The sequence below is a fragment of the Thunnus albacares genome, chromosome 11, assembly GCF_914725855.1.
Source record: "Thunnus albacares chromosome 11, fThuAlb1.1, whole genome shotgun sequence".
NCBI classification, from domain to species: domain Eukaryota; kingdom Metazoa; phylum Chordata; class Actinopteri; order Scombriformes; family Scombridae; genus Thunnus; species Thunnus albacares.
The window spans coordinates 27,667,393-27,685,169 of NC_058116.1; the positions used below are offsets into that span (position 1 = coordinate 27,667,393).

The following is a 17,777-nucleotide window of genomic DNA, read 5'->3' on the forward strand; positions in this document are numbered from 1 at the left end:
GAAGTAGGAGACATCTTGTGTTCAGCAGTTGAACTTTTGAAATGAAAAATATTTGCATATTCATAGATTCAGGGAATTTCAATGAGGGAGAAGGAAGAGATGTGACAAGATGAGACAATTGAACTTTTTTTTGTGGTAAAACCATATCAGAAACAAATCATTATTCAAAACAGAGTATTTCATATACATCTTAAAACATGTCTGGAGGGGATCTTTAAAGATATTGAAGGATATCATCATCCCTGGTGTACACTGCAGATGCACGTTCATAAATCTGCTTAGAAATCATAGAAAAAAAGACTCCAGAACTGAGAATCATCACATTTTTAAGTTTTCTACGGGATCAAAGTCATCCAGTGAAGGTTGTCTCTGCATCCACGGCTACGTTTCAAACAGCAACTACTAATAGCTAATTCAGCATACTTTTAATGGTGCTAATTTGCCAAAGTGTAAACAAATGGAAGTTTAAGTTGTAGCCCACAGCTATGGCAACATTATACTTCCTGTTTACATCCCCCGAGGCATTATGGGAATGGTAGTTCCAAAACTGAGAGCATGATTATCCCCCAAAGCAAAGTAATACAAGGAACAAGAATACTAAACTCAAAATGGGACAGATGGTACCAATCTGGAGTAACTTGATTAAACATTAAGTTATAATTTTCACCTGTGACCAATAATCACACACACACACACACACACACACACACACACATAAACAGGACTCACCTCAGCAGAATGACGAGGTCAGCGTCACTAGAGAGACGAGCCAGCCCACTGGCTCCCTCAGTGCGAATAAACTGCACCTTCTCCCTGCAAACACACACACACACACACACACACACACGTCAGGCGGTAAACTGACACAATCCATTAGGACTAAAGGTTAACTGTGTGTTCACGTTGACTGATGATGATGATGATGATAATGGAGGTGAGCGAGGCTAGAGAGGGAGACGGAGAGAGTAAAAAAGGAAACAGTAAGAGGAAGCGAGAGAGACGTACTTGAGCGGGTGGTTCCTGGCGAGCTCCGGTTGTCTTTCCTGCAGTATCTCAAAGATGTTGGGTTGCCGTAGAAACGCCACTATCTTGTCATTGTAGGCTGGAGGGAGACGATGAGAGAATTATAAATAGGTATATTTTAATTCATCATGCTTGTGTCTCATGCATGTTTCCTCTTATCGATACATATTTATCATTCTTATAAAAACTCAATATTATTACTGATGTTTCTTTCTTCAACCTGACCTACGATTATGAGAAATACTACTCACAGCCTCTTCCCAGTTAATCCAGTACACCTGCAGAGCAGCCGCCCTAAACTAACCTCTTAACCATGCACTCCTTCACACCTTTGCACTATTTGTATCATGTTTACAGCTCATAAAATCAATTTTACCTGTATATAGACTTTGTATGTTTTAACCCACTTACTTGTACATAACAGTGACGTCTTATATTTAATTATCTGTGTTCAGCTTGTTGTCCTTGTGTATCTTTCTGAAGATTGTTGTGTGTAAGCACACTGGGAGTCAATTTCTGTGTACACGTAAACATACTTGGCCAATAAAGCTAATTCAGATTCTGTAACAGCCTACATGAGTCTCATGTTTTACCGATTTCAACACAGTCAGAAAAATAAAAAGTCTGCATCCTGGTCATAGTTATTCAGTTATAAAATCCTAGCACACTTCCTGAGTGTCTCTCCTGCCTGGGCTGCTGTCAGCCAAAGAGTCAATCACACCTGACTGAAGACGAGGTTGTATCAGCATCTGGTTGAAAAGTAGTTTAACCGACTTCAACGCTAACGCTAACATTCAACACGGCAGCTGAGAGCGTCATAGTCGGAGCAGGAAATAGAGCCGCTCTGCTCTGTGTCACACTGTCTTCCGTTTCCATCACGGTTATGTATTTAGGTCATTTTGAGGCAAGAGTGTGTAAAAGTTAACCAGCCTGTCATGCTGTCACCCTGCGTTATTCTGGATAAATGACACAGCTAGAAAAAAAAAAGCTGATTTTACTGACAAAATGACAAAATTCTTGACTGGTAATTCGAATGATCAACGTTCAGAGGGCAGCTCGAGTCTGTAATCGTGTGTGTTTATACTGTGCGGGAATGTGTTGTTGATTCTGCCTGACATACCCACAGGCACCACATCGTGGTACTGACTTCGACTGGAGCCGCTGAAGGTGCTGGATGGGCGGGGCATGATGGGCGGGTTGGTTTGGCGAGAGTCGTCCACCACCTGTGACAAAAGGAAGCACTACAGTTCAGGTCGCATCCTAGTTCTGAGACCGATCCACCGGCCGGTCATCAGCCGACGCAACCAAAACACTAGTTTTTATAAATCTGTATGATTCTGTCATACATTTTCCAAAAACACACCATATACTTTATCATAGATTTACTATCGGACAGGCTGCCATTGAAATTGTGAATCCCTCACATTGAGTTAGTCAGCTCAGTATTCAAGATTTAAGATGGCTGCAAAAAAAGCACCAAAACTGGAAGATAAATACTGTATGTGTAAACCTGGATGTAGCAAAAAGTGTAAAAATATATACATATATTTCAGCAGTCTCAGAAATCAGATATTCCTGAAAGCATTTGAATAAATCAGCAAGGGAGATATTTTTTAAAACATTCCCTGCTGCATTAGTATGCAATGCCTCCATTTTTTTTTTTTTTTTTACTAATAGGACCCCTATCCAAAATCCATGACCTTATAACCAGATAATTGAACTCGATACCGGCGCGCGTTCTGTGGATGAAAGGGGCAACAGTAGCGATCTATCATGTTCACTACGGCTTCTGATGTTTATGGTAATTAACACGAAGGTATCAGTGGTAATTTAATGACATTAAATCAATCCTACATAGAGCTTTGGATGAGATGAGTGGAAACAAGATGGGAGCAAATGTCCATCTGTCTATCTTCCCAATTATATCAACATAAAAAAAGATCAATTATATGACATGCGATATGTATATGAAGATGAAGCAGGGAATAAAGAAGGATTAAGGACACTGGATTTATTGTTAAAGCCTTGAAATTAGGTGATGTTTCACTGTACTAAGGGCCTAAATCAGCAGCAAATACTGGAAAAAGAAGAACTGCAGACTCTAAGTACTGACAAAATTAAATAATTAATTTTCTACTGCTGCACTCCTGACTCGCATTTTAAGAAGCACTGATGTCATTCTCTGTGGGGGCCTTAGCAGTAAGAAAAAAAAGCCTTTTTATCCTTCAAACTGGGCCTCTATAAACATTGCAGTTTCTCTGCAAGTCTTAAGCTGACTCCCAGTGATGAGTGCTGCAGCGGCGGCTAGTCTCTCACCTCCCCGGCGCTGTGGCTACGCTGGCGGCTCAGGTGCTGGCGGTGGGCCAGCAGCCCGGTGGAGCGAGAACTCTGGAGGGGCAGCCGCGGGTCAATGAAGGTCGTGGAGCGACAGTTGTGATCCACAAAGAAAGGCTGAGGATTGAGAAAGAAACACTCACGGTCGGTCACATGATCTCCACTATGTGTACACAGGAAACATATCATCACATACGGTACGCTGACAGGAAGGATTATAAAGATAACATCACCCTGAAACAAACACCAGTGCTGGAAAAAGTACTCATATCCTTTACTTAGGTAAAAGTACCAATACGACAGTGTAAAAATACTACATTACAAGTAAAAGTGTTGCATTTAAAATCCTACTTAAGTCAAAGTAAAGAGTATTATCAGCTAAGTATTCAAAGTACTAATTTTATAGAAAAATATACTATATATTATGATAAATTACATTATTTATAGTGAAGCATCAGTGTTAGAGCAGCATGCTAGTGTTGTAGCTGCTGGAGGTGGAGCTAGTTTCAACTACTTTATATACAGTTAGCTAGTTTAGTCCGGTGGTTCCCAACCTAGGGGTCGGGACCCTTCAAAACGGTCACGAGATAAATCTGAGGGGATGTGAGATGATTAACAAAGAAAAAACAAAGTTCTGAGTCATGTTTCACAGAAGCAATTTGCCAGGAAATTGGTTCCAGTGCCCCGTGTCACAAATGACTATCACTCGCAAATTGAAGAATGTCCTGTGTATTTCCTCTCACATGCTTGTGCACGGGTCCCGAATTAACACGAGGGGAAATGATCTCATGTTGCAAGTCGCAGCTTGCATGTTGTGAATTTGGGTGAAACGGGGCCCCTGATACATGAATTAATATTATTTTTGGACTTTTCTCTAGTCTTTGATTTGAATGAAACCATGTGAGATGTTTTTGTCAGGGATCATAAGCCAAAAAGGTTGTAATCTATTAGTTTAATCTAAAACCATGTGTTATATTTTAACCACAAAAGGAACAAGTAACTCAAGCTGGTACATAAATGTAGTGCAGTAAAACTACAATATTTCCCTATTTCCATCTGACGTGTAGTGGAGTGGAAGTATCAAGTAGCATGAATGGTACTAATACTAGTACAAGTACCTCAAACACACACACTTTAGTCTTTGTTTTAATCTAAGATTTGCTGTTGTGGGCCACTGAGCAGAGGAAACAATCACTGGACACACACACGACCTTCAGGATTAATGTAATGACAAGAGTCACATGTCAGGGGTCTCACACACACACACACAGACACACACACACACACACACAGACACACCTTCCCAGTATGGTCGTGCTTCATCTCCCAGCCCCGAGGAAGCTCCAGCTGCTTGTTGGAGAACATGTTGAGGAAGGTGACGAGGTCGCGGTTGTGCTGGTAGCGCTCAAAGTAATGAGCATCCCGACGCACCTTACTGATCATGTGCTTCAGGCAGGTGTTGCTCGTAAACATGCGGTAGGCACTCTGGACAGAGAGAGGTGATGTCATCAGAAAGAGACAATAGGCAGACTAGAGAAACAGCATTCAGGTCATTTAGTTAGTTCATTCACTAAAAATGGAAGTGGATGTGTGTGGATGGTTTGACATTTTTCATGCCAGTATTTTTCAATAATAGAAATCTCCAGAATTAAAAGTAATTTAAATTTCATGCTGGTGATATTATGTGTGAATTAGGTTATTAATAGCCTGGTTTGAGACCTTTAGATGTCTAATTGGTTCAGCGATTCAAACTGAACGAATGAAGCGAAACGAAACAGCATCTTTGTCATGATTAGTACAGAATCAGTGTTGCATACAGTAGATTTTGTCTCTTAGACAAGCGGTTAAAATGTACATTTTCTTAAGTAATTAAACTTTGTAAGTCCTCTCTTTTCAATCTATCTTTTTATATTCACACATTTAGAAAAAACATAACTGCATAATATGAGATATTTTATTTGAGTGCAGCTATTCTATTTATTCTATATGAAAACTGTCAAAAACTGCATGGTGAGGTCTATTATTTAATAATTTCTCAATTCTTACTTTAAAATAATGTAGTAATTCAGAAAAATAGAGAAATACAGCATTGAAGCAAAGGATAAGTTCATCAAAACTACAAAACAAACAAACCAGAAACAACATCTTCTCACCTCTAGTCATTTTGTTTTTATGTGTTCAGACATTAAAATCCATCAAACACATAAACAGAAACTATCCGCAGGGCCAAATAATACTAAAGATAAGTAAAAGAATATGTTTGTTTTGGGTTATTTTATTGGTAATTTGGGTGAACTGAACCTTTGTGCTTATAATCAATTTATACGAAACAGAAATATGTAAGAACGTCTTTGAGATACCAAACATTTGCAAGTTTAAAAATGTTTGGTATTTTTACTAGATACATTACTTTATTATCATATAATAACACTTAAATTACTCACGACTTAATACTGATTGTCATCATTGATCATCACTTAACTGATGAACCATTTCAGCGCCCTGCTCCAACAGCACTGAGTCATAAACGCCCTGAGACGACACTTTTGTACCGAACTGTACTGAAGCAGCGTTGATGAACTGACAAAAGGTTCAGCAGGTTCATTCACGCCGCTATAACTACATCTGAGTCCGATTATTGTGATGAGTACTCCAAAATATTATTAAATAGAAGTGGTTCTTGAGTTTAGAGCTACGTCTGTTTATACGTAGACGGATAGATATACTGTATGTTAATGGAGCTCAGGGTCAAAGGTGAAGCACACTCGACTGACGGGGTTAGAATGCAGCACGGTGAAGAAGTCGGGGCTGCACAGGAACTTGGCGCTGGGTGACTGCAGCAGCAGAGAGAGCCGCGAACGACCACTGGAGTGACTGACTGCACTTTCTCGTCTGTATTCTGCAACAGAATCGACACACACGAGTCAGACACTGAGAAAGCAGAGAAATATTTATTTTGGTACAATATGCTAAGACTGTGATACAAACGAAATCACATACTGTATCTAGTATTTTCTATAAGTGAGCTTAAAGGACAGGTTCACAATTTTTCAAGTGTGTTTTAAAACAACAGTCAGGTGTCCGTATGAACAGTGAAAGAGGTTTTCCTCGCTGTAATCATTCCTCCTGTTCATACTGGATATTAAAAGATCCTTCAAATGTGTTTTCAGTGTAAGTGATGGAGGCCAAAATCCACAGTGTGTCCACACAGTCATTTAAAAGTAGATGTGAAGCTTATATGAGGCTTCAGCAGTCTGAGTTAGTCATATCAAGTGGATATCTGACACATTTACAGTCTTTTTAGCATCAAATTCCCTCTTTGTGTTTCCTCAGACAGTGTTTCCCTGTTGAGCTGCAGGTGGAAGTTAGGTAACAAAAAGAGGAACTTTGGCACTAAAAAGACTGTAAAGTTGAAAGATATCTACTTGATTGGATGACTGACGCTTCATATTAGCTTCAGATAAACTTTTAAATACATTTTTGCACAGTAGGAGGACTGTGGATTTTGTCCTCCATCACTTACATTGTAAGTGTATTATAAAGGGATCTTCTAATGGTCAGTATGAACAGGAGGAATAATTACAGCAAGAAAAATATGTGTCAATGTTCATTTGGGCTCCTGACTGTTGTTTTAAGACAGACTTGAGAAATTATGAACCCTTCCTTTAAAGAAAACATCTCCACAGAATACTGCTCTGCTGAGACCTTTGTGTATTTGATACTTTGCTGATAATACTTCTGTACTTTTACTTAAGTAAAGCATCTGAATACTTCCACCACTGCTTCCATCACTTCATTGGTTTCAGAGCATCTTGTCAAAGGACCACAGTTGAAAATTATCCATCTGGCTAATACTGGCACATTTATAGAAATGTTAATTAATGTGTCCTTAAAAATAAATTTATTAATTACATTAATACAGACATAAGACATCAAAAGTAGATTTTCACTAAACAAAATCTGAAGAATCCTACAATGATGTTTCTTTGAGTTGTTGTCGTTTTGGAACATTTCTGATTATTTTTATTCTCTTTTTGTTTCTATCGTGACAATTTTGTGTTTCTTGTCAGTTTGTATTGTCTGCTTTTTCAGAATTCAGATTTATTTAACTTATTTTCTGACCTCTATATTTGGCGTGTTTAGCTTCATCTTGTTTTCTTGTGATTTTAAATCACTGTTTGTTTTATTTGTGCTCATGTTGTGGAAGCTGCTGGGGATCCAGATAAAGAATAAAGAATAAAGGTCTATTGAAACTGACCAGAAATGGAGTGAGGCATCAGTTCGCCTTCTGGTTCAGGAAGCAGGTCAACCGTGCTTTCCTCTGCCCGATCACTGTTGGTTATGGTCCTCCTGATGCTCTGGTATCTGTGATCGAGTGAAGGTTCACTTTTACACCATTTCAGCGAAGAATGCAGACAAACTAAAAGTGAAGCATCCTGAGTGAAGAGAGATTAATACACAAGCTGCTTGCGTGTCCCTTCTGAAAGTCTTTGTGCACCTTTATTTATTCAAAGGTGCATTAGTTCAGAGAAACGATGAGAAACCTGCAGGCGATGTCCCATTAAAGCAGAATACATAACAGACAAAATGGCTCTTTGAGAAAACACTTTTATAAGCACGCTAGTTCTGTTTTGCTCCTCTAGTCTACTGATAAAGGTAACCCTCGGTTTAGTGTGATATTAAATATTTACCTATACGTAGCAGTATTCACTATTACATGGTTATTGACGGGACATTTATCTTTACAAAGCCCACCTGCGGTTGAGTTGCTCCATCTGCTGAATGGAGTTGGAGCGAGTCAGGCCCTGCGGGGCAGGAGGTCCGGTGGGACGCTGCCATGTGGTGGTCCTGTTCACGTGGTCCACGAAGAAGATCCTGCCGTGGCTGTCGATCCGAGCCTCCCAGTCTAAGAGGCAGTTCATAATTGACACACAGTAGGTGTTTAATGCCTCAGAGGAACAAAACTGTAAAAATAGATGCTAGCTCACAGTTAATGACGGATGATAACATCAGCAACTAAAAGCGTATACGACCTCACTCTGATGAGACATGAATATATCTTATTCTTAAGTCATCCATGACCAGAAATCTTTTATTAATTTTATGATATACTGTATTTTTTTCACTAATTTTACATGCTAGCTGCAGCTAACATTTGCTAATTAGCACTAAACACTGAGTACAACCGAGTTTGAGTGTGATTACCTTTTCAAGTATTTGGTCTTGAACCAAACTATTGGACAAACTGAAATTTTGCTAGATGAAAGGTTGAGCCACCACTAAAGTTATTATAATTAAAACTGAGGGGAAGACCAATGTCTGAACCAAATTACATGTCAATCCATCTAATAGTTGTTGGGAAATTTGAGGTCAGTGGATTGACCAACAGATCAATCAACATTGCCATTCTTAGAGTCACGGAAGCTTGTAAAGAAATGCAAAGTACACATATTTTACTTATAATATACTACAGAGTCAATGTGTTGATAGATATTCTTTGGGTGACTACAGGAGGTGAACATGTATAAAAACTTGATAAGAAGGCGGGAGCACTTTGACAATTATGCAGCAAAGACTTTATTCCTTTATTCCATGAAATCCGTCTTTACAACTTTTCTTTATACTTTTTCGTCTTGCATGGTAAAGCACACCTCCCTGCAGGTTTGAGTGCCTAACCTACACAATGGACTTGTTCTTTTGGTACTTTGAGTTTCACTTTTACTCCTGCATTAATAGGACATGCTGTAGACACAAATGCACATACAAAGACAAACGCATAAACACAAACACATACTGCTACACAGACAGTGATGTACACAGCTACAAGACACACAGACAGTATGTTTCATGCAGACACACACACTCACTGGGAGGCAGTGGCTCGTCCACACGTTGGTAACGGTGGATGTCGTGACGCACAGAAGGAAGCGAACGCACAGGATGGCCGTTGACGTGGGTACCTTCGCACAGAAAACACATGCAAGAAAAAGGGAATTCTGATTTAATTTATCGTGATCATTATGAAAATATTGTTTAAACGGCAGTGTTGTTCACTTGGGTTTTAAGCTGTACAATCCAACTTAAACCAAAATCGTTTATTTCTAAAGATGCATTTCTTGGGAACTAAAAAAAAAAGTGAACATAAAGGTGCTTAAAGCTGAGTACCTTCCTCTCCATCTGTTTCCGTGGTAGCTTGCTCTGAATCCGCAGATACCGCCTCCTCAGGTGGCTTTGTCTCCTCCCCTTCCTGTTCTACAGCCACGCCTCCGGCAGCCTGCAGGCTCAGCCTCCTCACGCTGATCTCCTCCACCTCCTCTTGCTCGCCCGCCGAGGGAGCTTCTACTTCAGCCTCGGTGACGGCGACGACTTGCCCACCACCTTCATCAGCTACAGCTTGATTACTCGGTGGGGTACCAGACGTTACGTCTCCCCCCGGATCAATGGCTGTCTCTGCGCCCTCCTCTGCTTCCTATAAAACATCCCCCCCAAAAATAAAAAAATAAAAATGAAAGAGTGAAAACAATGGATGCAATTATAATCATCACAAGACATTAATTGAGCCTGACGGTGTTTTATGTTGTCAAGTGCTGTTGGAGAAGCCGAAGTTCAAGTTGAGCTCACTGGGTAAATCACTCACAGACATGCAGAGCATTTCACATAAACTGCTTCTAATAAACTGTGAATTACAAGAAGTGAGTCAATCCCAGTTGTGGCTCATGACATGAGGCGGCATTAGCTTCATCACCAAGGAAACAAACACATGACTTCATGCAAATATGCATTGGTGTGTAGGTACGACAGGAAAGGAATCAATCAACTATTCGTTGAAAAATCCCATAAAAAGCAGACAGAGATCTTGAGAAAATGTATTTAGCATCGTATATTGGATGTGGAATGATGGATTGCGGTAGTATTGTGGTGCAGCGTCCTTTAATGAAAGTCCATAAGTCTCCAGAATCACAAGACACGTGTAAACAGCATGGGGCTAGGACCCAGCGGAGACTGCTGCTCAGTACAATGTGTGCACTGTGGAGACACTAATGACACTCAGCCACAGCGGAGTGAATTGTGGCTGCACATTCAGCCAAAGATAAAGAAGATAAAGTAACGGTAGGATGAAAAGTGACAAAAGCAAAAATATTATTAGAACTCATCACCACACGGTAGACATATCTACGACCAGCCGAACAGACTGTGATGTTTTATTAGGCTGCGCGTTTAGAGATTGACATAATAACTCATGGTGGTGTTACAACTGATCAACTCTCAGCTGCCTTGATGTTTTTACTGTTCTGTAGAGCTGCGATGATTAGTTGATTACTCAATTAATCGATCGGCAGAAAATTAATCAACTATTTTGATAATCAATTGATTGTTTTGACTCATTTTTTAAAAGAAAAGATCCCAAACTTCTCTGTTTTTCTCTGTTTCTTCAGTTACTATATTATATTATTATATTAAATTTAATATCTTTGGGTTGTGGACTGTTGGTCAGAACAAATTTAGACATTTTAGGTTGCATTTTGTGCTTTGGGAAACAGTAATTGAAATTTTTCAGTATTTTCTGACATTTTATTGACCAAACAACTAATCAATTAATCAACAATGAAAATAATCATTAGTTGCAGTCCTACAGTTCTGTGCTATTTACAGGCAGATTTTATACAAGTTGTATTTCCCCCAATCACCTGTATTAGAATATACAGCATGGAAAAAAGCAGTCGGGTGCAGCAGTAACATTTTCATTGAACTGAAGTGAAGATTAAAACCAAATTGAAGACACAAATGAAAGCCAAACAGCAGTAAGTTGCACAGTTACACAAATTTACAATTTGCACACTGCACAGCAGAAACTATTATTGCACTATTATTGTCATCATGGTTTCATCATCGTCAGTTTGCAAGAATTCACAGTAGTATCTACAGTAAAGGTATAAGGACACACATGCACAAGTGCAAGCTGATGATTCACATCCTGTCTGTTGGTGGTAATGAGTCAACAAACAAAGCAATGCACCAATAAAGCAGTGAGGAAGAAGACTGATAGTAAGCAAACATGAATGTAAACATATTTGCGTATTAAAATATTTAAGAAATGGCTTTGCAAATGTTTTCTGAGGAAGGACGTCAAGGATTCACATAATGGTGAGAAACTCTGAATGTAAACATAACTTTTGTTTGTTTACAAGTAAACTTCACAGGGCAAATATCTAAGTTTGCTAATAAAAACAGACATGTTTATGTTATTAATAAATAAAACATGTACAATATATTATTCAAAAAGGAATTTGAGGCCTCCTTGTAGACATCCGATGATTTAATTTGCTTGGAAAGTAATCTGTGTGTGAAATGGACAACAACTATGGACTAGTGCTGAAACTATTAATCGATTAATCCACATAAAATCAAACATATTTTGATAGTTAATCATTTGAGTCATTTATCAAGCAAAATGTCAAACATCTGTTGTTTCCAGTTTCTCAAATGTGAGGGTTTTTTATCATTATAAATTGAATAGCTTTGGGTTTTTGGACTAAACAATTTCAAGACGTCACCTTAAAGAGCAACTTCACACCTATGAAAATCTTGTTTTTGCTGATCTGCAGTGGTTTAATTCTCACAGTGATGCTGCAGTGATGTATAGGTGTACTCCAGGACCCTGTGACATCAGTGGTGGGTGTGGTTACAGGTGCAACAAAGCACAATTTCTGACCACACCAATCAGTGATGGTGGGTGTGGTCAGCTGTCAAAGAGGCTTTAAACTTAAAACCAATGAAACAAGGCTTTTCAGCTTGTTGTTAAGTAATTCTTTAAGGATTTTCAGACATTTTATAAACAATACAATACAATTAATCCTAAAAATTAATTACTAATTAAATGAATCATTAGCTGCAGCCCTTATAAGAACATTGGTAGTTTTGGAGAGACAAATATGAACAAAGGGCTGAATCTTGGGTTGCACCTACAGTATAAAAGGACAGTGAACTCACCACAGCAGTAGTCAGTGTGATTGGACAGCTCTCTGATGATGAGACAACCGTCTGAGGGGCTGTTGCCATGGAGCAGGTGTCAATCTCTGACAAAGGGTCCTCACCAGGCCCCCTTCCTTCCTCATGCACCTCTCCACCCTCTGGCAAAGCATTATGGGACACAGCCTCGATGAAGGGAGTGTCCTCTACTTCAGAGAAGACGTCTGGCTCCAAAATATCCTCCAAGTCCAGGCCTGCCTCCGCATCCAGGACTTCGTCGGCCCCAGGGGGCACGTCTTCTGTCAGAGCTCTTGCACCCTCGGGCTCCTCCTCCAGCACCGACGGCTCCAGCTGCTCGGGCTCCTGCTGGAGCTCAGGAAACGGGTCGTCCTCATCGGGGCCACTGACATCCGGAGGGTCTCCGTTCATCAGCAGCGGTGACAGCGGCACCGGAATGATGTCATTGGCCCCGGATCTCTCCTCATCCTCGTCTGAATCGATGTGCAACATGGCGCTGAGCCTCGTGTGTGTGGGGAAGCTGGAGCGTAGTTTAGGTGAAGCGGCGCCTAGCGGTCTTTCACCGGGACCTTTGGGGGCCTCGATAGCATCCAGGCCCTCAATGAGTGACCTCTGGAGCATTTGATGGCCCGACATGCTCGTAGCCGCCATGTATTGACCCTCAGCTCCAACAACAGGCAGGTCCTTCTCTGGGTAGGCCGTGGCCCCACCTTCCCACATGCTTTGGGAGCCCTGGGAGCCGGTGGGGGAGGGGCCTGAAGAGACCACCCCTGGAAGGTGATGGGGCAGGTCCTCGTCATCAGATGGAGTCCCTGGAGCTCCATTCAAGGACGAAATGCCGATGATAGAATCAGGAGAGGCACCTGGGCAGAGAAGGTTGCATGTTGAGGAAAAGAAATTAAAGAAAATAAATTCTGTAGTGGTGGAAAATATAATTTAGAGGCAGATTTACCATCAGGCCCAGTCGAGGTGAGCTCCACTTTGAACTGCAACTGGCCGCTTACGTGTTCGGTGGGCAAGCGCCGACACAAAGGGAAACTCACAGGCTGGACTCTGGACGACCAAACAAAGAGGAAAACGGGCACATCATCACCATGATACATTCTATGACCCTCTATGTAATGAAGTAATGAAGTTAGTCATAAAAAAAAGTCCTTCAGACTGAGCTGAAGCTGGAGCTGACTGAGTATGTTCTGTTTGTGTGTGTATGTTTGTCACATACCCAGGTATTTTCTCAATAAGCCGCTGCACAGGGATAGTGAGCTGACCAAGGAAACGTTTGATGATCGGCCTGCTTTTCGCAAACTTGTCCTTCACTTCGATGTACAGGATGTCTGTCATTAGTGCTACAAATGTGTATTTCTGCAGAGAGGTAAAAAAATACAGTCAGTGAAGAAAAAAGCATGTTTCCAAGTGAATGTGTTTGGATACTGTATGTCTTCTGACTGATAATGACAATTGAGTGTGTGTGTGTGTGTGTGTGTAAAAGCCTAAATGTCACCTCTCCATGCCAGACGGGGTTGGTGGTGTTAGCAATGATGGCCGATCGTCGTTCCTGTCCATGATGGCTGAAGATGGGGAAAACGCTCCTCTTCCCTGGGTGAATGGACATCTTCAGGTATGGGTCCGGATTGAAAAACATGCCCTTCTTCAGGCCAGTTGCACGCAGATCTGCAACAAAACATCAAGTAAAACTTTACAGCACTTTTCAAAACCAGGGTTACAAAGTCACAGTTACAAATAGAACAACAATAAGAATATGAATATGAATAAATATTTTAGGAAGAGACAAGTAATTTTTTTCTCTGAATAGTAAGAACAAAGAGATCTACGAATAAGACCTACTTTGAGAAAAAGTAGGTCTTGAGATGAGATTTAAGATATTAAAGACATCCTGTTTGTGACAAGAGGACCACATATACTGTATCTACCCTGGACAAGAGAAAGACTAAAACTCTCTTTCCTGTTAAAATGAATTGTTCTTCTGTTTCTCAAGTAGAAAGACTGTGAGTGTGAGCCAATCAAATTATGTATTTGATTTATTCATATTTCATTATTTGATTAGTTGCCTGTTAACACTACTCAACATTGTGTTAAAACATAGCGTTTAAACTATTGTAGTATCTGTTTCTGATGGTTTGTTTTGTTGTTTTCAACTCAGAGAAGTTACAAAGTGGCGAATGATTTGCAGTCAAATATACTGTTGCAAAAGACTGCTGTAAACAAACTGTAAAAGTGCAGTCTGGCACTTTTCTTCAAACGTATTTGAAAAAAAAACCCTCTGATATCACCCCACTTAAATAGAAAACATTCCCTGTATTTCTCTGACAGGAAACGCCTCTTTAAATTCCAAGATCACTGTGCTTCCTGAAAAACAGCTGTTAAAGTTTACTCTGGCTTTTCCCGAAAGGACTGTGAGACAAACATGATTGCATCACTCAGCCAAAAATCAAATGTCTGGTTTGTGTTTTACTTGCTCCAAGTTATTATTGAAGACGATTACAAGAAGAGAGTCTGAACTGCAGTGTGCTACTTAAAAAATGCATTATATAACAATGCATTAACAATGCATATTCAAAATGTCCTCTAACATAAAAAACATGTAAAACATGTAAATCTCTCAACTCACCTGTCAAAGTAAAGCTGATCAGTTTCCGAGGGTGCTCAACACCCACCTGCTCTGCCAGCCCCTCAACCTAAGAAAGAAGAGGCAACGTCAGACTCAGAAACAACAAACAGACACATTTGTATTCCAAGGGATCTAACACTAACCTATATTAGTCCAACTAAAATCACACAAATCTAAATGCTAATACGAGAGACAACTAGGAAGGTGGAGAATTACATTTGCTGAAAGCAGGCAGTGGTGTAGCTGCAAGGATGCATCGCTCAGTGTTGGTGGAGCAAAGAGAATATGTACTAAATTGTTTATACAATATGAAGCATCTAGGTATGATTTATGAACATGTGACTATACTTTCATGCCTGGCTGAACAACTGCAAAGCTAAATTATGCACAAATTGTGTATAACTTATATGACTGCTACATTTTACGCTGGTTTTATATTCATTTTGGTGTTAAAATTAACTTGCAGAAACTTTTTTCTTGAGTCCGCTGCTGAACAACAAACTTTTAAAGTCCAACTGAAATCACATTTAATTATCTCTGTTTGCACTCAAAGACGTACAAATATATTAGTAATAGTTTTCATGATTGAAGAATTGATTAGAAAGAAGAAAAGAGGAAATATCAGAAATGCTCCTTTTTGTCTCAGCTAGCTGGAGGGGCATATCGAAGGCTTGCTTGATTGACATTAACAAAGCCAGAGCGCCGGTGTTACACTGTACAGAATGGAAACAAAGTAAATGCTAACAGGGATTCTGAAGAGCAACGACCAAACCAGCATCTAACGGGTCTGATGTGACATTTGCAGGTATGTTGACATGTTGTTTAATGTACTGCAGGTGAGCTGCTAACTAGCTACCTACCCTGCGAACTGACGTTAGCGGTGTGCTTTTCCCCGGTGAATGTTTGTTTGGTGGCTCATTCAACAAGCTAAGGTGCAGGACAAGTTCATGTTTGTAAGTTAGATAAGAAGGAGACTTTAGCAGGAAAGCTAATGTGGGTTGTTGTTCAGAGTCTGTGGCTCTTGTGTTGTGTAGCAGGATGCTATCAGGCTCAGTGTGACCGTCTGCTCTGCCTGTGATAGAATAACACGTTATCGCTTTATGCAAATTTGATTGCTGTATTGAAATAAGGACTCCAGCTATGTAAGTGGATGACAGAAAGATATTTAAACAAATAAATGCAAAAGTAGAAGGTGCAATCATGACATCAAAGACCATAAAACATATATTTCTCCCTTTTTGTTTTTTTTTCTCAAAGGAGAACACAGGGTAAGTGATTTACAGAGCAGATATCAAAGCTGTAGAAGGCAAAAAACAGACTTTAATGCAAGACTCAGTCAACTTCATGTTGTCTTCTAGGTTTGAATTTCCAGCAACATCACTGAATGCCTTGCTTTCTACAAGATGTGTGTCACATCTATGATGTCGACAAAGACTAAACTACTTAAAACAATCCTAATTAATTTTAATCTGCACCTCTGACAAGTTTCAACCGTAATGCTAAATGCTAAAACTATAATGAATCTCAAACTGATTCTCTCTGTTTCACACACACACACAGACCAGGACTGCTGGATTCTTCACGGTGATGCAGGGCGTCGTGGCTCTCAAGGCTCCACTCACGCCGTGGTAGTACTTGAAACAGATCTTGGTCTCAGCTGCAGAGGAAGCAGTGCAAACATTATCTGCCTATCATTAGCTACAAAACTGCTATACAATCACTTTTAAAGGTCTCATATATATATATAGTAAGACAAATTCTGAATTCTAAGGTAAACATACTACATTGATGAGATCATTGTTTATAGCAGCTTTATGAAACATGATATTGTAATACTTTTTAACTTTTTTGCCAGGGACACATTACACTTTTGATAATTGAAGAGTATTTTTATTAAGTGATAGAATATGACAACATTTTTTTTTCTGAAAGAATGGATGTTTTTGTCTGTTTTTGACATCCTGGTGTGACTTACGCTCCATAAAGTAGGGCCCAGGCTCCAGCCTCCAAACGATCTGACCCTTCTGGGTGCCATTCACCCCTCGGTTCTTACAGTCCCACACGTTGGATGGACTGGTTTCATCTGGAGGAGCGTACAACTGTTAGGTGTGTGTGTGTATTGATTCTGGGATAAGACAGAGACAAATCATGCTGTTGGTGGGTTGACAATCCCCTTGATTTCAAACCACAGAACGTCAAATCAAATAGCAACATTTTAAGCTAACAACACATGAGAGTGTTCAAGCTCTGGATTCTTCTCTCGCCATGCAAAACTGCAACTAAGCTGCATTTGTTCAGCCTCTCAGTTTGTTTAGTCTGCGGACTCTGTTTTCCAAAACACAAGTTTGCCTTTAATCAGTGAAAACCATTCCCAAAATAGCTTCCCTGCAACCTCTAACCAGAAGGACAAACACAAAACTTCCTCTGAGTTAAAAACAGGGAGGGGAATTCCGCTGTACCTAGCACTTTCGCACACAGATTAATGAAGCACCAAACTCAGCTGACTGGTGGAAAGAGTGGAGGGAGGTGTGTGTACTGTATATGTGTGTGGATGAGAGGAGGGCAAGTTGCTTATCATTGAATGTCTGCTTAGTCGAGGAAAGCGGTAGCCCCTCTGGGGTATAAGACCCTGGAGAAGGTAATGAAGTCCTGGCGGCCTTTTGATCGATATGAAGTGACCCGGCGCCCCACCCGGCACCAGCTGTTTACACTATCTCTTTCTCCAATACCAATGTCTGGACAATTTAATCCACTAATCAAGACAGGTGAAGACCTGGAGGTCATGATCATTTGGTAAACAAGT

General features: G+C 40.2%; 1 protein-coding gene across 4 annotated transcripts in view; it reads right to left on the bottom strand.

The window, feature by feature from the left end:
• The window catches only part of hecw2a (HECT, C2 and WW domain containing E3 ubiquitin protein ligase 2a), a 55,389-nt gene that overhangs the window by 18,422 nt on the left and 19,190 nt on the right, over positions 1–17,777 (bottom strand). For 2 of the 4 annotated variants that reach the window (XM_044366161.1, XM_044366160.1), the window contains 17 exons: positions 16,950–17,057; positions 16,537–16,631; positions 14,975–15,041; positions 13,847–14,016; positions 13,568–13,707; positions 13,298–13,398; positions 12,349–13,208; positions 9,523–9,826; positions 9,225–9,317; positions 8,113–8,263; positions 7,616–7,722; positions 6,132–6,256; positions 4,657–4,842; positions 3,340–3,474; positions 2,144–2,264; positions 1,006–1,102; positions 730–813 (listed from right to left, as the gene is read on the bottom strand). In XM_044366161.1, the coding sequence (XP_044222096.1) occupies positions 730–813; positions 1,006–1,102; positions 2,144–2,264; positions 3,340–3,474; positions 4,657–4,842; positions 6,132–6,256; positions 7,616–7,722; positions 8,113–8,263; positions 9,225–9,317; positions 9,523–9,826; positions 12,349–13,208; positions 13,298–13,398; positions 13,568–13,707; positions 13,847–14,016; positions 14,975–15,041; positions 16,537–16,631; positions 16,950–17,057 (2,944 nt within the window). The remainder of the gene's footprint in view (positions 1–729; positions 814–1,005; positions 1,103–2,143; positions 2,265–3,339; positions 3,475–4,656; positions 4,843–6,131; positions 6,257–7,615; positions 7,723–8,112; positions 8,264–9,224; positions 9,318–9,522; positions 9,827–12,348; positions 13,209–13,297; positions 13,399–13,567; positions 13,708–13,846; positions 14,017–14,974; positions 15,042–16,536; positions 16,632–16,949; positions 17,058–17,777) is intronic. The other 2 variants (XM_044366163.1, XM_044366162.1) reach the window with 2 other exon arrangements.